General features: G+C 38.0%; 1 protein-coding gene across 1 annotated transcript in view; it reads right to left on the bottom strand.

The window, feature by feature from the left end:
* The window catches only part of LOC122802353 (E3 ubiquitin-protein ligase SH3RF3-like), a 2,381,113-nt gene that overhangs the window by 1,357,673 nt on the left and 1,001,913 nt on the right, over positions 1 to 21,527 (bottom strand). The window contains exon 4 of the mRNA XM_044071989.1: positions 3,969 to 4,244. Within this exon, the coding sequence (XP_043927924.1) occupies positions 3,969 to 4,244 (276 nt within the window). The remainder of the gene's footprint in view (positions 1 to 3,968; positions 4,245 to 21,527) is intronic.

Below are 21,527 nucleotides of genomic sequence, written 5' to 3'. Positions count from 1 at the left end.
ACTTTTCCTTGTGGAACACGGGGTACTCAGAGGCCACACAATATCTATAGCTACCGACTGACATGACTTCTGAATCACAGGCAAAGGCATCAAAGGAGCTCTCACCTTGTTTCTTGCCTTCCCTACCTTTTGGCACTGTTCACAGGTCCTGCAGTACCCTGTTATATCTTTGGAAACTCCAGGCCAATAGAAGTTCTGCATAATATGTATCTGCGTATGTTTTATGCCCATATGACCTGCAAAGGAAATATCATGGGCAATGGCTAGAAGTGCCAGATGGTAGGCTCTAGGCACTACCAACTGCTGTACCCTCTCACTTTCTAGCTCTTCCTCAGAAGTCCACTCTGTATAGAGTAACCCTTTGTCTCAGTATACAGATTTCCCCCTTCTCTTGAGAATCAGGTGCCTCCCTATCTACCTGCCTCAGGCCTTGCAATGTAGGGTCTGAGAGCTGTACCTGTCTCAACTCTCTCTTTGTAGCCCTTCCTAGCTCCCCTTCCACAGGAAGTCTGGCATCCTCTGACAGTGGTCCCTCACTGTCAGTCTGGGTACTACTACTCACCTCTACCTTTGCAGTCACTCTGTCCAAGGAAACATCAGTACCCATAAGCAGCTGTGGCTCACATTCAGTCTCACTGTTACAGAGTAGCTCCCTCCCTGAAGTAACCACCTCACCAGTCCTGGCTGCAATTATGCAGTCTATCGGGGTCCTTCCTGGGCTACCAGACCCACATGCTTGTTTCCTAGCCTGTAACTGCATAAGCACATGGTACTGCCTCATCCAAATCCTTCCCTATCAGGGCATCTGCAGGATGGTAGTTTGGTACCCTTGTTGTCTCAAGACAACCTACTATTGGCATTTTGTCTTTCTCACTTACTGGCTCTCTCACCTTTTGTTCCCCCCTTGCCTCTGTGGACATCTGTATGCCACATGGCCCCACTGGTTGCATTCAAAACATTTAACACTAGGTCCTGGACATATACCTGGACTAGTGGCTTCCCCTGCTACTGCCAGATTCTGTTGGGGCAGTCTGTGCTACCCACCATGGGTTCCTTTAGAGCCATGAGCAGTACTGGGGATCCCTTTTCTGTGCAGGGATGCCCTGCTTGCTAGGTATAGGTCTCCCTTCTTCCCCAAAGTATCTGAAGTAGCACCTTGTCTATCAGCTAACCAAATCCTCATGTCCTCAGGCAAAGTGCTAAGGGCTTGTTCCCTCAACAAAATGTCTGCAAGCCCTTCAAAAGTGGTGACCTGATATCCACACACCCCCTATGAAAATAAGTGCTCAGTTCAGCAACATATTCACACACACACTTTCATCTGCCTTGCCTCTATGCTCATAAAACTTTTTCCTATAAGTTTGAGGTATTAGCTTAAACATTTCTAACAAACAGTACTTAACAGTAGTATAATCAAAATATTCACAATCGGCAAGTTTAGACAACACAATTACAGCTTTACCATGGAGTAAAGGGTCAGGAACTGTAACACGAGCCTTTGGTCAACATACCCTCTCAAACATATGAATGAAACTATCAAAAGTATCCCCATCTGTAAACTGCAGAAGAAATGTACTGAACTTTTATGCTTCTGGGGTCCAGTCACTCCCTTTCCCATTACCTCCATGACTCTGGCGAAGAGTCAGCATCTCCTTTCATGCTGTGTCTGCCTTTCCTTTTCCTCAGCTTCCAGGCATAGTATTTTCTCATGTTCCTCAGCCTGCAAACTTTGCAGTTTCTCATTGTCCTCACTCTCTAGACACCTCAGTCTCTCAGCTGGTTCTATTTCTAAATGCCTGGCCTCCAACTCAAGTCTCTTTAGCTCCAGATGGATTTTTAAGTCTGCAGAAAGGTTGAGCTCTCCATTCTCTGAGTGTGGTACATATCTACTGCTAGTCTGATCATTCTCCTGGTTGCTGTTTTCTGATTCAGTTGTGACCAAAACTGCAATCATGTCTGCCTTAGTCAGGTTTCCAAGCACCAGTCTCCTAGCCTGGCACATCTCAGCCAGCTGGCACCTTGTCATCTTTCTGTACTCCTCTGCTGACATGCTTGCCTGCTCTTCCTGACTAACTAAGCTAACAAAAGAAATAAAACAATTGTGATTTGAACTCTGAGTATTCACTGCATAGCTGATTTAGAGTACAAAAACACCTTCAGTGATCACTGTACACAAGCAACAGGAAGTCACACTACCCACACCACTACAAACCAATTAGTATTTGCCAACCAATTAATATGTGGTGTGGATACCCCACCACTGCCAAGCAATTAATATGTGATGCCTGTGCACTGGCTCAGAAATAAAGGAGCATCAATTCTCACCACTAACACCAATGAGGGGTGTACATATAGGAAAGGATAACACATCCACACACAGTAAAGTACAATTTCCCTTAAGAGCACACAGAGATCACAGTCAGTCTGGGGCTGGTTTCTCCCTTTGTCTCCAGGCCTCCAATAAGACTCCTTACTGACACAGCTATAGGGTGCAGATCTCAGCCTAGTGGGCAAGCTAAAACCTCCAGCACCCTCTCTGCCAACCAGTGCTTTGCGTCCCTGCCGAAGTAGCTGACACACACACACTCTGAGATAAGAGTTATATACAACCACACAGACACTCCTGGGGATGGCTGCCACAGGTTATCCAGCTGTGTCCCTTTTACCCACACTATACGGTAGTACCACTTGCCACCACCCACTAATATTTATCAGCTACTAATAGGCCCTTATGAAAGGGTGTCCAATTACACTGCAATATTATTATCCAAATGGTAGGTGCAGCTGAACAGTCAAGGTTTATTGGAGTGGCTTGGCCGGTATCACTATATACATGCAATGTACTCTAGAGCTTAAATTATCTCTACACAAACCAGCCACAGTTGAAAGGTTTAAAAATATTTAATAATAAATAATATAAATAAAAGACAATACTTCTTACTACACAGTGCTAGTAAAGAGTTCAGAGAAATGCTTAAAATAATACAGTAGAAAAGTTCTGAAATCAATAAAGAAAAAAACTAATCTAATCTTTGTAGTTCCTAGCTATATCTAAGAGAAAACACAATTCTAAAATGAACTTACATATAGAACACAGGCAGATTGTTGGTAAGTTGGATGTGCTCAAGACAAATGCTAAAAGGCCTCATTTTTTCTATCCTTAAATTGATAACACAATACCACTGATTCATTTCCGATTACATCATTTCTTTCTGGTCCCCAGGCTAACAGAAACTTAGAGGTTAATAGCCCTTTTGATCTTGCAGCTGGTCAGGAAGCTAGAGCAATTAAATAAATTATACATGTAAATTCTAGCCATTAACCCTGGCCTCAAAATAATAGGCAGAATGCTGCTCTCTAGACATCTTGGCTCCGAGTTTTAGATCAAGGAATTTCACAATGCTTGACTTATCAGCTTTCTTACAGCAGAGTGCACTGTTGTTACATTTTTTTCAGTTCAACATCCAATACAGGCTTTTCACATTTAAGAGAACAAGCCTGTGGCTTACATTAATATTTACAAATGACAGAATTATCCACAAAATTCTATCTGGCTGGGCTGGCAGCCTTCACATATATTCACAGGCAGGATGGACACTGAAAGTAGGACTACTTGTTCACTGGCCTGTTAAACATCTGCATGCTGACTAAACCACCGACAACAGTTTGCCAACAACCTGCACTCTCAAAAGTCTTACTTTATAAGTTATCAGTGTGTCCCATACATTTTTAAATTTCTTCTACTATATTTATACTGCTTACCTCATTCTGAAAACTGTTTCCTCATTTAAAATTCTCATATGTCAAAAAGTCATTCCACTGGACCCTGAGACTCCTGACCAAATAACACTTACAAACATCAGGTCACTGAAAGGTTTCTTTTTCTGGCAGAGTACTTTTAAGCAAAATATGTTATATGTTTCTAGCAGAATTGAGAATAATATAATGAAATAAGTTTTGTGAATTACCTTTACAAATGTTAAACAGTCCTTATCTTGGTCTTTATCCTTGACCTCAAAATCATAAAGTGCCTTGCCCTGAGGTGGAGGTTCAGGAAGTGGCTTGATACACTGGATATAGCTGGCAGGGAAAAAGCCATGGTTACCATTGAGCTCTCCATGGTACCAATTTTCATCAACTTTTCGTCGCAAAATGATGATGTCACCCTTGTTGAATTTCAGATCACCAGGTTCTTTGCCATCATAGTTGTAAAGAGCTCTGCCACAAGGCAACTGCGTAATGATCTAGAAGAAAAAGAGGAAACATCTGTGTAAGCATTTGTGGCAGACAGCTTTTTAGGATTGCTGAATGTCAAGGCACCGTAATGTGTGTGTGTGTGTGTGTGTGTGTGTGTGTGTGTGTGTGTGTGTGTGTGTCTGTGTGTGTGTGTCTGTGTGTGTGTCTGTGTGTCTGCACCTGTGTGTCTGTGTGTCTGTGTAGGCAAATGTGTGTGCGATATAGCATTGCATTATAAGCTAACTTATATGGCTCTATTTCACTTGACTGAACGAAATTGTTGAAACCCATATCAAGGAGCCCACATGATTGAACAATGCAGTTCATTTATCAACAGAAACAATATAAAAGCAATGATTTTACAGGGGGTCAAGCCTCCAATGCACCTCCCACACTTGCTGCTAATTGTATAGATCAACTCCAAGACTGCAGTACAGTTGGGAAAATGGTGCATTTCCCAACTCCCATTGTACCATGATCTCAGTCAAAACAGTTGAAGAACTACATTGTCAATCATGGGGTCTTGACTGTGTGGGTTTTGACAATGGCATTTGTTGAACAAGTGATACAGATCCAATGTAGACACATATCTTATAAATAGTTCTGATGCAACAGTTAGTACACAACCATTGAGTAAACAAATGCACATTCATGTCAAAGCTGGGGTCTTAAGCAAAGGAACTATGATCTAAAAGTGAGCTCCCAAGGACATTTGGACAACACAATGCAGAAACAAATAATGACTGTTCAGTACAGAATATCACTTTTTTAAATAACTTCATCTTTTCAAACATGAGAGATCCATAGTTGCAAGTCCTACAGCTATGAAAAATTGTGATCATGAGAAAAAACTGCAGTAAATCTTGAAATTCACTGTAAATCTGGTAAAGTATTTTTTCAAGAGATTCAGCCCCCTGAATCCTCTCAACACAATGGATGTATTCCCATACAACTGTTAATTATGTATACTAACTCCAAACTCACTCTATCCTGAAAAAAGTAAACACTCTTAGATATGGCAATTTGAGGCTTTGCATTTAATTTCATCTTTACGTTTTCAATCTCATCACTTTGAGGATCAGGAGTACTGCCCTTTCTTGGAACTGATGAATTCCATATTAACACAAAAGAAACACATAAAAATTACAAGCTCAAGATAATCTATAAAATAGTGTTAAAATAACCCCAGTCATAACTTCATTGAAATATACTTGCAACAGTCGTTACGGTCTTATTCACCCTGTCTGGCATAATGTTCCAATGTTTCAACTACCAGTATTAAACGGAACTATATTACAAGATCGAAACTTTAGTTAATCGAATAACTAAAGATCAATCTTGTAATAGCGAAAGCTAAAAACCTTGAACGGCTGATTTAACGCAGGGAAACACTTCCCTTGGCCGCATAAAAAAAAAAAAACGTTTAATCCCAAATCAGCCCCTAACTAAATATACCAACTCTGAGAACGCCCCACATTGGAGAAAATGGCATAATCCACATAAGGCTGAGGGAAGTGTTTCCCTGTATTAAATTGGCCATTTGGGGTTTTTATCTTTTGATATTATAAGACTGATATTTAGTTATTCGATTAAGTAAAGTTTCTGTCTTGTAATATAGACTTGTATTAAACATGTTGGCAACAAAAAAACACGGGTTGTACAGTAAGGGAGTCTTTACTCAACTGCAGTTAATCAGTAAACATGTTGTCTTATAGCCACTTTCTATTGAGTTGAGAATTCTACAATAAACTCAGGAAACCAATAAACCAAATCAAATTGCAGTGTGAACATTATGGACATGTTCCAGGTCTGAAAAACAATATTTAGTTAATATATACCATCATAAGTTGGAGACAGAAGTGTAGTAAAGTCATGTCCTTACCATAGCTGAGGTAAGATAGTAATCTCAGAAATTTCTGGAACCAAAAAATGATCGAAGTAGCTGACAGTGTGATCCGTATCAACTGTAGGTGTGCAGAAAGCAATACTTAAGCCACAAGATTATAATAAATGTTTAATAACAGCACATTAATAACAATACTTTAATTTGTTGTTTTTAAATATTTATTATAAGTTTGAGACTTAAGTATTGCTTTCTGCACTACTACAGTTGATACTGATCACATTGGGGAGCTACCTTGATCATTTTTTGTTTTCAGTGGTTTCTGATGAGGTTTTTCTCCTTTTTTTGTGGTTATTAAACTCAGAAGTTTGCAATAACAAAATAAACAGAAAAATAAATATCATGAACTGTAGTTTATCTTGACAGAGAAGAGAAGAGAAGAGAAGAGAAGAGAAGAGAAGGCAGAACTGATAATTATTAGAGTCAGGCTATCTGAATTAAGAAGTGTTTGGTTTTTAGACTGGCATATGCTGAACAGGTTCTAGAAAAAACAGAAGTGGAAGACTGTTTCAGGTATTTGCCATACAGACTGTACAAGGGTCTACCAATGAAAGCCTGAATAAAAAGGATGTCATCAATTGAAATGAGGAGTGGTAGGGAGATAAGGTAAGGATAACCACCATGTAATGTTGGTAATGGGTGCCCACTAAAAAGGTGAAATTAAAATGCATAGATTGAGAAGCAAGTGAAAAGCGACATTTTTACCTATTAATTTTTGATGGCTGTATGTGTTGTTAGTGAATGATGTGGCACAGGCATTGATGGCTTTGAAGAAGGAATTTAGTGGTTCAGGACTAAACTGGAATTGGAGAGCATGCTCTATAAGATGGTAGTTAAAAATATAGAGACTGGGGCAGAACAGTCTGGAGAAAAGTGAGAGGCCAAACAAGGAATGAAAGCACAAGGAGTGTAAATGGAGAACTTGCAGGCGACCTCAACATGTAAAAATAGAATGTGGGACAGGAAAGTGGTTGGGCTAAACTTACTGTACTTAGTTTGATACATAGCAGGAAAGGAGATGGTAGAAGGAATGCAGGAGTTGGTTTATTTATGTCATGATAATCAAGTAGAAAGAGAGGCACTTGAAAAATGCAAGGATAATGATGAGCAGACATCAAACATAGTCAGTTAATGGCTGACAACCATGAGAGGAGCTTTAGCAGATTTCAGTGTGGGCTGGTTGGTACAACAGTTAAGGAAAAAGGATAGAGTATGAATAAATATGAAGGAGTAATGGTGTGACAAGCAGATGAGGAGAATTAGGGGTTGTAGGATAACTAAATAAGTGGCAGAGAAGTAGAAGAAGAAAGCAATACAATGGTGGGAAAAACATGTGAAAAGAGGGTGAGAAGGTTGATGGATGAGACCATATAGCAGTTTGGTGAGTGAAGAGATATGATGGTGATAAAAATTGGTTCTTTCAAGGGGCAAGGAGGTGAGAAGAATTCAGAGTTATGAGAAGCACTGATATAGTCTATCCTGGAGAAGAAAAATTGGTGGAAGAGGACTCTAACAAAGAGAAGAAATTGGAAGATGAAGATTCATACATTTATGTATAAGGAGGTTAAGAAAAAGAGACATGGGGAGACTGATAGTGCAAAAAGGCATGGGAAGACTGTAGTAAGGCAAGAAGGTTGTTGCTACCATGTGATTAGAAAATGAGTATGATACAGTGTAATATAGAAATGTCACAGAGTTAAGAGAGGAAGAATGAGGTGAAATGCAGAGAAGGCAGGTAGAAAGGTTGTTAATGTGGTCTGGGAGTGTGAGCAGGCAGGAAATATATGACAGAAATAAAAAGCACTAGAAATAAATAATTTTGTTGCTGTAGAAAATATGATATGAACCCAAGAAAAAGGTGACAGTAGACTAAAGGCAAAAGATAGGAAGGAACTATAAGGGATTGAAAAAAACAGAGCTTACTGTAGTTGCAGAGGGGGTATTAGGGCCAGTTGGAAGAAGGGAAAAGGGAATATAAGTTTGGTGGGAAAGATAATCAAGGGATGTAACAGACATCTAAAAATATAAGGGAAAGAAGAGACTGAAAGAGAAAGTAAAACAAAAAATCAAGATAAAAAAATGAGATCTTAATTTAAATGTAGCAAACAAACACAAAATACAGTCTACAATTTTAGATTTCTTACTAGACTATTTTCAGCCTACATCTATAGCCAAGAACATGGGGTAGCATTCCTGAAGGAATCAGAAGTAATTATTTTCTCAATTCAGCAGCACAGCGGTTGCATTGTTGCCTTACCACAAGAGGTCCTCCAGTTTGATTCTCCGCTTGGGTTTTCTCCAGGTGCTCCAGTTTCCACCCACATTACAAAGACATGTGTCTGGAGTGTTTCTCCCCAGGCTTCTTCTGAAAATTGGCTTCATTCCAAGTCATATTTTCCTGCTAAACAAATGGTAAATAAATACAAAATTGTCTGTTGTTCAGCTGTCTTTGGAACCTCCCTTTCTGCCATCAAATGTTGGTACAGCTTGCTTGTCATCCCCTTTTGGGCTCATTCTCCATGTCCCTGTTTTTTTCATATCTCTTTCTTTCACACCTGGTTTGGTTAATTTTCTTATTTAGACCTAACAGAAATCTCTTGAACGTATTGTGATCAAGTCAGGTGTGCTTTCTTGGTGGGGATGAGGGATGGAATTATGTCTGCTTTGACGGCATTTGGATGATTGTTTTTTTTTTTAAGTTTCGAGCTCAAGCACAGTTTTAAAACAAACAACTTCTTTAAAGTGATTTGTCAAATTTTTTAAATATTATTGTTTTGTTTTACATGTGTTGTGATAGGAGTATTACTCATACCAGTGCTGTTATGTGTGTTTGTCTTTCTTGGAATTATTAATTTTGTAGCTGAAATTGGTTTCTGCTGGAATACTGAAGCTTATTTTTCTGTGAAATTACACCCCCCAATTTGCCATCATCTTAGAAAAAACAATCATAGACTAGAGCTGGAAATATTGAGGTGAGACAGGCTGTTTTCAGAGGCATGCTCGTATTGGACTTATTGAACTTCAATTGTGTCATGATAAAGATAATGTAAATGCATCCACATTCAGTTGTGTCATCTGAACAGTATTGAAATGGGTGTTTTATTCTTTGCACAACAGTATTTTCAAAGAGTTACTGCTAAGTTTGTGTAGCAGTGAAGTACATTATATCTGTGTGTACTGTTTGTGTAGTGGTGACATAAGTTGTATCTGTGTGTTACTGTTTGTGAAGTGCTGAAGTACATGGTATCTGTGTGTCACTATTTGTGCAGTAGTGAAGTAAGCTGTATCTGTGTGTTGCTGCTTGTGTAGTAGTGAAGCAAGTTGTATCTGTGTGTTACTGTTTGTGTAGTAGTGAAGTAAGTTGTATCTGAGTGTTGCTGTTTGTGTAGTAGTGAAGTAAGTTGTATCTGTGTGTTGCTGTTTGTGTAGTAGTGAAGTAAGTTGTATCTGTGTGTTGCTGTTTGTGTAGTAGTGAAGTAAGTTGTATCTGTGTGTTGCTGTTTGTGTAGTAGTGAAGTAAGTTGTCTCTGTGTGTTGCTGTTTGCGTAGTAGTGAAGTAAGTTGTATCTGTGTGTTGCTGTTTGTGTAGTAGTGAAGTAAGTTGTATCTGTGTGTTGCTGTTTGTGTAGTAGTGAAGTAAGTTGTATCTGTGTGTTACTGTTTGTGTAGTAGTGAAGTAAGTTGTATCTGTGTGCTGCTGTTTGTGTAATAGTGAAGTAAGTTGTATCTGTGTGTTGCACTGCTGATAGCCTAATGCTTCTTGCAGCTCATTTGTCTCCATGATTACTTCACCTTCTCTTTATCCCCCTACAAATAGTTTCAGGAATAAGCCTTTGTTCCCTCACAAACCTGTCCTACAATTCCATACTAAATAGTTCACATTATTTTCTGAACAACTTAAATAATGCACGAAATTTCACTCCTTTGGCCAAAAGCAACTTTGTGGGTGTGTGTGCATGTAAGCATGCACATGTCTGCATGTGTGTATGTGTAAGTGTGGGAGTGTGTACATGTAGGCATGCACATGCCTGCATGTGTGTATGTGTAAGTGTGGGTGTGTGTGCATGTAAGCATGCACATGCCTGCATGCGTGCATGTGTAAGAATGTGTAAGGCACACTTTCAGTGATGGTCACTACAGTGCTCATTCCCAATTTCATATTCATAGACAATTTCCATTCAGATCTATGCCATTCATTAACTTCCTCCCCACATACCAAACAAAAAGGCTTTATCCATGCACTTATTGCTGTTACTCAAAACATTAAAAAATAACAATGCACTGCTAGGACCAAACAGTGACAGTACATACAATCTCAAAATTAATTTTATTTATTTATTTACTTATCTATTTATTTATTTATGTATTTATTGACATTTGTTGACTGGGAAAGTCCACTGGGTCAAGGACACATTTTCAGTGGAAGTCCGGGGAGAAAACTCTACAAGAAGTATAATACATTGGGCATGGGTGTTAAAAATACATATATTTCATATAATAATCAGCACCAAAAGAAATTCATTATATCCTCGCAGAACCCATGCTGTTCCTAATTTCCCAAATGCCTTTCTGTAAGTATTGGAGGAAATCAGACTACCTCATTATCATCACTGTCGACGGAGCTTCCTGCTGAGCTCAAATTAAGGGTCATCCTTCTAAGAGCTTAGAACTCCAAAATCAAAATGTCAAACAACAATGTAGACATTAATGCTACTACTAGAAAAACACTCCAGTTCTCAAAAGAGTTTTCACAGATTGGGTGGAATCCCATACACAATGTTAAAGGTCAGAGGACATTCTATAGAGAATTACATGGAAGCAGAGTTTCAAACAATGAAAAAAAAGAAAAAATGAAATGATTATGGTAATACCATACAATGAGGCATTACAACAATAAAAGAATTATGGAGGTAAGAATAGTGAGAAGTCCCTTTAATATAACAGGATATAAATATTTGAATAACCCCATCTTAAAGTCAGATATTGTTTTTAAAACAAGGCCAATGGTAATAATTATCTGATACATCACAGCAAGTATCAATAGCATATTAACAGAAACAAAACAGAAAAATGTAAGCTAGGCAGATATTCACGCTTCCCCTCTGATGACCAAGTATTTCTTCTCAGAGTGGAGTTGCTTACAGGTTTATTTTCTGTGAAGGATTATCCACCAGACTCTTTAATGACAAAGTAGAAGTCTGTAATGGAAGCGAGGCAGTTTTTAACCATTTACGGATGTCGGTATATTTAACCTTCCAGGATGAGTCCCTGGTAGAAATAACATTTTTGCCACAGCTCTGAATAATACTTCCATGTTCAGGTCCAGTGAATTCAAGAGTTAATTATTCCATCAAATTGGAATATAATTAAGGATAATTTTATTTTATTTATTTATCATTGTTAACCGGGAAAGTCTGACTAGAACAGATCCTATTTTCAGCGGAGGCCCGGGGAGAAACGGTCCAGATGCATGTCTTTGAATATGGGAGGAAACTGGAGTACCCAGAGGAAACCCATGGGAATGCAGAGAGGACATGCAGACTCCGCACAAAAGGCACCCCAGCTGAGAATTGAACTGGAGAACCTCTTGTTATGAGGCAATAACGTTAACTACTGCAGCACTGCGCCAACCAAAGGAATGGACGAACAAAGCTACAAATTCTAAACTCGCATTTCTTACAAGAAAGCAAGTGATTTAAAAAGATTTTTTCAGTCTGGTTCTAAGGAAAGACATTGATACTGATAAATCTAATGCTTCCCTTTAGCTGCAGGCTTGTGTAGGCACTACAAATACATCACTTATGTGATTGATCCTTTACCCCATAAGGTCTTAAGGGCTGATAAAAGGTTTACCTGTTCTGTTTACAAAGCCCAATGTAGATCTTGCCTGTGTTCATAAACTGGTAAAATGTCTTTTTTATTTTATTATATTTTATTTTTTTTTTAAGAACAAGTTCATATGAATATTAGTCGATATAAAAAGTAAAGACAGAACAACACACTCTTTTATAGTATATTGACGTCTACAGTAGCATTAAAACATTTTAATTACATGTTTTACAAAGGTGTGATGCTAATAATTGCAGTGATCTGGATATGCACTTAGAGTGGCAGGAACAGTACTGGCAGGCACGACGTAATATATTTCATCAATCCAGGTGAAAAGGTAGCCTTAATATTAAGCATGTTTTAAAAATCTACATCTCTGAATTACTGATATTTAGAGCCCTGTTTTACATACATTTATTAATCTATTTAAGGTGCATGGCATGCGTTAAATTACAGTCTTATGAAAGATTTTGATAGAAGCTTCTTTTTATACATGACTTTATGCTCCATGTTTAATTAGCCATTTCAGTGTAAATGCTTTTGTCATTTGATCTTTTTTACAGTAATATATTCTCTGAAGAAATTATTCATAGTTCCATGGGAAAAAGCACTAGTCTACATTTGTTTACAGTGAATTGAGTTTCTGCTGCAGTTCTTTCATTGTGATTATATTTTCACCATTTGCAAAAATTTTAAATGAATCAGGCACGTTTCTGTGTTCTTTCCTAAATGTGTTTTTCTAACATTCTAACACCCTTTGAAAATAATGCCCATTTGACCAGCAAAAAAAAAAAAAAAAAAGTTTTGCATGACATTGCTGCAAAATTCTAATATTTCACAATGATGCATATCTCTATATGCCTTTCATTTCAGAAGAAAATGTACTTTTCTACATACACAGTCATAATAAGTCTAATTCACTATTTCCTGAACTAAATAACTAATGACAATGGAGATGAATGCATTTATTTTGCAATTAGTTTGCTGTATATGCTTACAGTAATGTCACATTTTGAATACAAACTAATTATCTTGGTTAGAGTGATAAAGGTGCACCCTTGGTCTTATCCTCCTTCTTAGAATGCAGGTTTTTGATATTTAAGCACTTGATAACATGCTTAATCTGGCCTAGATTTTTTGATATTGTGAAAACCTAGTTTGTGCTGTAAGAATTACTTTCACTGCTTCTTGTACTCAGTCCACCATCCTTTGCCAGCATGGCTTTGAGTTTGGTAACACAGGCATTTCATTACTACTGATTTCAGGTCAGGAGCATTTTCCATAGATATCTTATATGTAGGTGTTTGGGATGTGTGTGTGTGTGTGTGTGTGTGTGTGTGTGTGTGTGTGTGTGTGTGTGTGTGTGTGTGTGTGTGTGTGTGTGTGTGTGTGTGTGTGTGTGTTTGTGTGTATGCATGTGTGTGTGTGCGCATTTGTGCATGTATATATGTATGTGTGTGTGCGTATATATATATATATATATATATATATATATATATATATATATTTATACTATAGAAGTACTTTAACCAATTTCCATTGTTCTGATATTTGTCATGAAATTATGGAGCATGTGTATATATGTAGTTGCTTGAGCAAATGTAATTTAAAGCATTGGACAGGCAAGGGTTAAACACTTGGAAGCTGGGTTTAATTGAGTGAGCTTGCTTATAGGTTCATGACTGTATGAACTGGTTTAAAAGAAGGTGCGTTAGAGTAAAGAATTTTTTATGAAGGTCTGAATATGTGGTGTTTGAGAACACAAAAGTGCTAGCCATAGTTACTGCTTTTACCAGTTGCTCTACTATTAAACCTGCTTTTGGATATTTCAGCAGTGGTCTGAATTTTCGTTGCTGTTGGCTGTTACGCTGGATGGTGCTGTGTGTATAATTCTACTTATCTGTTGCTCCAGCGTCTCATTTACAGAAGTGGCTGTTTGGACTTTGTGTGTATATACTTTGTTTTTATTTTTCATCTGGCTACTTGTGACAATGGCTGATGATAGGCATATTGGAAATGCTTTTTTGGAAAACATAAAAGGACATAATGTGGAACTGGACTATAATCCAGGTATGAAAGATCATTATGATGGTTATAAACGGATAGCTGAATGTATGCTAAGAGAAGTTAATCCTCTATTAAACAAAACTTTTTTAGGTAGTAATAGCGGAAATGTACTACCCGATATAGACTATACACAGTTATCAGAGATATACAGGAGGTGGGATTACATCAAGGATCAGCTCTGAGTCCTTTCTTATTTGCAGTGGTGATGGACAGGTTGACAGACGAGATCAGACAGGAGGCCCCGTGGACTATGATGTTTGCAGATGACATTGTGATCTGTAGTGAGTGTAGGAATCAGGTTGAGGAGACTCTGGAGAGGTGGAGATATGCTCTAGAGAAGAGAGGAATGAAGGTCAGCAGGACTAAGACAGAATATATGTGTGTGAATGAGAGGAAGGGTAGAGGAATGGTGAGGATGCAGGGAGTAGAGTTGGTAAAGGTGGACGAGTTTAAGTACTTGGGATCAACAGTTCAGAGTAATGGTGAGTGTGGAAGAGAGGTGAAGAAGAGAGTACAGGCAGGGTGGAATGGGTGGAGAAGAGTGTCAGGAGTGATTTGTGACAGATGGGTACCAGTAAGAGTGAAAGGGAAGGTCTACAAGAGGGTAGTGAGACCAGCTATGTTATATGGGTTGGAGACAGTGGCATTGACAAAAAGGCAGGAGTCAGAGCTGGATGTGGCTGAGTTAAAGATGTTAAGATTTGCACTTGGTGTGACTAGGATGGATAGGATTAGGAATCAGTATATTAGAGGGTCAGCTCATGTTGGACAGTTTGGAGACAAAGCAAGAGAAACGAGATTGCATTGGTTTGGACATGTGCTGAGGAGGGATGATGGGTATATTGGGAAAAAGATGCTAAGGATGGAGCTGCCAGGTAAGAGGAATAGAGGAAGGCCTAAGATAAGGTTTATGAACGTGGTGAGAGAGGACATGCAGGTGGTTGGTGTGACAGAGCAAGATGCAGAGGATAGGAAGAAATGGAAAGAGATGATCCGCTGTGGCGACCCCTAACGGGAAAAGCTGAAAGAGAATGATGATGATCAGAGATATACATAACATAGAGGATGCTTTATATAAGCTTAAGAGACTGCAGGCACAGAGGTTCCATATGGAAGCCTGCTTGAAGCATAAAGTAATCCCTAGAGGCCTGAGAATATTAAAAATGCCAACACAGGCAGAATGACAACTAGAACTACTCTCACATTGGCAGCAGTTAAATCTGGAAATAGGATTTAACTACATGCATTAATTGATTGAGTATGGTGTAAAAGAAGAGGCACAAATCTCAGCAGAAATATATAAGAAGGAGCAGGATTTACTTATGGTGTATCCGATAGAGCTGGTCAAAGAAAAATTGGATGTCTTGCTGGATTCTGTTAATGTGTATAAGAACAAATTGCTGGGGCAGAAGTTCAACACATTAGAGAGAGATATTTGGGATTTTAAGATGGGCCATGTATTTGTATGGCCTAGATCGCATAACCATACTATAGAAGATGGCGATTCCACCTTAAAACAGCAAATGACATCAGAAGTGGGGCGAAATGACAGGCCGGTCATTTCAGTGGAAAATAATCAGTTGACTGAGGAGGAAAGGCAAGGCGCAAAAATGGAAGAAAATGCACCTCAAGCCGTGCTGATAGAGAAGCCCACACCTGTGGAAATGAGAGCTAAGCCACATAATCAAGGGGTGGCGTAAGCCATACAGAATCGGGCTAGGCTTATAATTGCCCCAGGGCAGATAGCCTAGTATGAACCTATGAACCTATGAACCTATAATCATTCTTTGAGAGAAAGCAGCATTTTGCAGCAAGAAAATGAACTTTCTATTTTAAATGGGAGAACAGATGAGCAGGTTAAAGTTATACAAGGCCAAGATGAGCATGGCCAGGTTTTTCCAACACTTTCTATACGACTGGAGAAACAGTTCGAGCAACAAGGTTGGTCCAGCAGCCGAAAGAAAAGGAAATATTCACAGGGGTCACCAATAGGGTTGAAACACCCATGGAGGGACAATCGCTAGTGTGGAACATTTCCTCAAGGGTGCTGATGAGGGATGAGTATTCCCTTTTAGGTAAGGGTCTTTCGTTCATACCCTCACAGCCCCTAGAGGTAACAGAAACTATATTGGACTTAAAAATGTTTAATAGAAATGTTTTACTAAGGATGTTATTTAAAGATGGTGGGGATAAAGTGCAGAAACAAAGTTTTAAAAAACCTAGTGTGTTTATGCCACCAAGTCATCCATTAGTTGAAATGTTTATAAAGCTGTGTGAAAATGATGTTTTTGATAAACTGGAACTAGAAAGTAGTCATAATAAGAAGCATAATATTAAAACAAGATGAATCAATAACTATAAAGTCAGCAGATAAGGGAGGGCCAGTGGTAGTAATGGACACTAGCTACTATAATTCAACCATGCAGAATATGTTAGATGAAGAGAATGTGTATAAGTTGATAGATGGGAAGGAATTGCACCAGTTAATAACAAATGTAGAAACAATGTTATATGACAGCCATTTAGAAGGTGTTATAGATAAACAACTTTATGATTATTTTCAGATGCCTAACCCCCTTATACCAGTTATTAGAGGAATAACTAAGATCCACAAAGATCCTGTTAGGCCTCCTTTAAGGACTATAGTATCGGGGAGAAATTGGATTACCGAGCCATTGTCTATTTATGTAGAAAAAATGTTTAGACCCATGGTGGATAAAAATGAGAACATTTTAAAGGATTCTAAGCAGTTTCTGCAGGACTTGTGTGAGTTTCTAGAAGAGATAGATTTAACAGAAATTCCATTACTTATGGTAACAATGGATGCTCACTCCCTATTTACCTCCATTCCTAATGAAGAAGGTCTTGAGATGTTAAGGGAATATCTTATTCAGGATGGCACTTGTACCCATGTTCAAATAGATTTGATATGTATGTTGATGGACATAACATTATGTAATAATGTTATGTTGTTTAACCACCAAATATACTTGCAGAGGAAGGGGGTGGCCATGGGCACGTCTAGTACCAACAGTTATGCAAATTTATTAATGGCCTTATGGGAGAATGAACAATCTGTTAAAATAACTGAGTGGAAATAGATGATATTTTACAGGAGGTTTGTGGACGACCTCTTTCTGTTATGGAAGGGGGAAGAGGCAGAGCTGGAAAGGTTTTTCCAAAAAAGTGAACACAAGTACATCGTTTTTAAAATTTGACATGCAACACTCAAATTCTAGAATTGATTTTCTTGATGTGAGCATTTTGAGAGATGATGCATGGAAATTCCAGACAAGTATATATAGGAAGGAGTGTCATAGAAACACTCTTTTGCATAGAAAAGCATGCACCCAGGGTATATATTTGATAATATAGTGAAAGGACAGGTCCTTAGGACCTCAAGGTTAACAACGGATGAGGATAGGTTTAGAGAAAAGCTACTAACCCTGGATAATAAATTGAGGGAAAGGGGCTATGCTAGCAACAAGGTAGCTGATACCTTTAAGGATATGAAGATGTAAAGGTTGGACAGGGGCAAGCTATACTTTTCAACTAATAGAAATAGGAATGATGTTAAGAGTAAGACGCCCCTAACCAATAAAATGCGGGTACCTATACATTACTGTAGTAATGTGGGGGTGGTAACAGAAACAGTGAGAAAGTTCTGGCCCATCCTTACTCAGGATGAAGAAATAAGAAATATAGTAGGTGACAAACCTAGTTTCCAGTTTAAGAATAAAAGATCTTTGAAACAGATGCTTTGTTATTCATCTGCGGGCAAGACACCAGGACAAAGGAGAGATAGGAATGAGGGCATGTACCCATGTAAGAATTGTAATCAGTGCCAGTATATATTGGAAAATAATGTTTTTATACATCCAGATTCAGGACAAAGATTTGTGTTTCATGTACTAACAGATTGTAATAGTGAAAACATTGTTTATCTGGCCAGGTGCAAGGGATGCCCATCCTTTTTATGTAGGTAAGACGAATAGAAAATCAAGGTATCGTATACGTGAGCATTTACAGCACATAAGGAAGGGCACTGAAACTAATGCACTGGCAAAACATGTATTAGCTACAGATCAAACCCATGTTTTTGAATTTACAGTGATAAAACAAGTTCATGAAAATGAAAGAGGTGGGGGTATTAGAAACACCACTGAGACCTCAGAGACATGTTGTATAATTAGATTAAGGGCAGACGGGAGAAAAGGGTTGAATGATAGAACTCCAATACAACCCATTTTAAAGAATAGAAGTCTGTTCAAATAAATAGTATGGATTTTTATAGTTAAGTTTTCATAAATGTTTTTTATGTAACAATGAATGTTTCAAGCTATGTTGAATGTTATAATATTATAATAGCATTTATAGGAATGTTTTTATTTTTAGGAACAATTTTAAGGGACAGATGAGATTATGGAGCATGTGTATATATGTAGTTGCTTGAGCAAATGTAATTTAAAGCGTTGGACAGGCAAGGTTTAAACACTTGGAAGCTGGGTTTAATTGAGTGAGCTTGCTTATAGGTTCACGACTGTATGAATTATTTTAAAAGAAGGTGTGTTAGAGTAAAGAATTTTTTATGAAGGTCTGAAGAAGTGGTGTTTGAGACCACGAAAGCGCTAGCCATAGTTACTGTTTTTACCAGTTGTTCTACTATTAAACCTGATTTTGGATATTTCATTTGTGGTCTGAATTTTTGTTGCTGTTGACTGTTAAGCTGGATGGTGCTGTGTGTATAATTCTACTTATCTGTTGCTCCAGTGTCTCATTTACACAAATGGTTGTTTGTAATTTGTGTGTATCTATCAATCTCTTTCTCTCTCTCTCTCTATATATATATATATATATATATATATATATATATATATATATATATATATATATGGGTTCCATACACTAGATCGAATTTTCACTAAAAAGTGCACTTACGCAAAGTTCAGTACACCGAATGGGTGTTGTACTGAACTTCCATGCAGTACTCACAGACCTTAGGGTTAGGGCACGGGTCATAGTAAGGGGATAGCCTGCTTAACATGACCCGTGCCCTAACCCTAAGGTCCGTAATGACTGCAGAGCAGTGAAGGACATAGCAATGTACTCCACTATGGTGTGATAGTCACGAACCTTAGGGTTAGGGCATGAGTAAGGGTAAGGGGATAGCTTTACTAACTATCCCCTTACCCTAACCCATGCCCTAACCATAAGGTCCATGACTATCGCACTATAGTGGAGGACATAGCTTGTTTTTAATGTCCTCCACTGTGCTGCAGTGTTTTCGGTGAAGTGCACTTACTTAAAAGTTCACTTTCGTTAAAGTGAACTTTCGCAGAAGTGTGGCTTCCTATTACAAGTTCGAAGTAGTGAACGTTCATTCTTGTAATTGGAATCCATATATATATATATATTTATAATATAGAAGTTCTTTTTAGCCAATTTCCATTGTTCTGATATTTGTCTTACATTGTTCAGTAACGTTCCTCATAAAAACCCTCACTGGAGTTAATATAAATACTTGGCACAATCATCTTGTCTTTGGTACTTTGATTTTTCTTGAATGCTATCCATAGGTAATTTGTTTGAAGCCAAGTGTATTTAATCTGGAAGAATTTTACTCACTTTGTATGCTATTCATCCATTATATGAATAATGTCTGGATAATATATCACTTTCATCAACTAAACTTGAAAATAATGATAATGATTACAAACAACTTTAATAAGAATAAAATAATGTGGATATGATATTTCATACACTGTCAACATCAGGCACCTTACATCCTTTGCTTAATTATTGATTTATTTCACTTTGTTGAGGGGCTCTCCCAGTTAGCAAAGCCCAGTTACTGATGTGACCCATGAACAAACAGTCTATTAAAAAGTTAAAAGGCATTGCATTCATTACAGTGTAACACATGTAAGGCACAGCATGAATGCTGATACCATTTTTAAAAGTTGTATTAATGAAACTGGCATTTTTATGATCTACCAGGTAACATTACCAGAAAAGGCTTATAAATATTACTTATGCCAGACAAGGCCATCTTTGTGTCAGATCATTAACCTGGCATGTTGTTGATCCACACTAAATTCAGAAATCAGTGGCAGAGTTCCACCTCATCTTAACTGGGAAATAGAAACTAACATTGATTCTGTTGGAGGGGAGTCAGGGCTCACTCTCCTTTTCCTAGCTAGAAGGAAATAGGACTCAATATGATTTCCTTTCTTTGTAAAGATACACTAACAACATAGCCATTTAATGGAACTGAGGTGATCAAAGGGAAAAACACTGCCTTCATCTGTAGTCTGCAAGTCTAACTCAGGGCACAAGAAAGTACGTTCATTTAATCTCTACATTCTACTAGAACATAAAACATATTAGAAAACATTAAGATTAGCAGACATTCCTAGCTTAAGATTCTTTAACCAGCTTTGTGCCAACGCAACAGTACATTATAATAGTATAATAACAGTAGATGACAATAATGTATTTTCCATAGTCAAAACATACAATGTTCTGGATATGTGGGTAGATGCTTTTCTAAATGTCAAAAATTTTGCAGCTAAATAAATGAATATTGAACTTTAGTCCTTCAATGGCATGGCCTTATATTGATTGCTAAACAGCACAGCATTGTTTCATTTGGAAAACAGAGATAATCTATAATTTACACCCTTACAAGATACACCACTACAAAATGAAAAGGTAGTTAAAGACTTGGACATTTTATAGGTTCATAGGCTCATAGTTAGGTACTAGGCTAGCTGCTCTCGTGGACCATTTTATGCCTACCAATTTTGCTTTTTGTGATCAAAATAACCTCTCCCATTTGGTTATAGTTTAGCCTTATCCATTTCATGGTGAATAAGTATACATTACCTCTAATGAGAATAATTAGCATCATATCATAGATAATTTGAGGGGAACTGTGCATGGGATAAAGCATTTAGGAGCTGTCAATCTCCTTTAGTAGTACAGGAGACAGTTCTGGGGTACATTTTCTATCTTAAATCCATAGATCTAAGTTGTGCCTAAATATGGATAGGGACTTTGCTTTATGTAGATGGGGAGTCTGTCCTACAGAAGCAGTATCCTCTGCATGATGTACCGGCCCCTCCTAACTGTTATACTGATGTTGCAGAAGAGGTTTAGATCCCTAGATCAAATATTTCTGATAACATTGGACTTGCAGCTATGAAGTAAATCAATCAGTAATGGCTCAGAGGATGCCTTGTATGACAGACACTACTCACCTCTTAGTAGTCTGTACAATACTGATTAAAGTGATAGGGATTTAATTTGGCCCTGTTATTTAGCCCTTGTATCCTTTTGGTAAGGTATCTCTGTGGGTATTCCAGTTGTTGAATGTGTGTGGACGGACACATGTCAAAGGAGGCATTATATTCAATGACTGGCCTCATGAAGCTTGAGTAAAGAGGGACAATGTAATCTCTAGATCTAGGAACAATGCCTTTATATAATGATT

This window comes from Protopterus annectens, chromosome 5.part0 (assembly GCF_019279795.1).
Source record: "Protopterus annectens isolate FY-2018-M chromosome 5.part0, PAN1.0, whole genome shotgun sequence".
NCBI lineage: Eukaryota > Metazoa > Chordata > Ceratodontiformes > Protopteridae > Protopterus > Protopterus annectens.
Note: the sequence above shows the minus strand (reverse complement) of the source record. Positions and strands in the feature narration are given on the sequence as shown.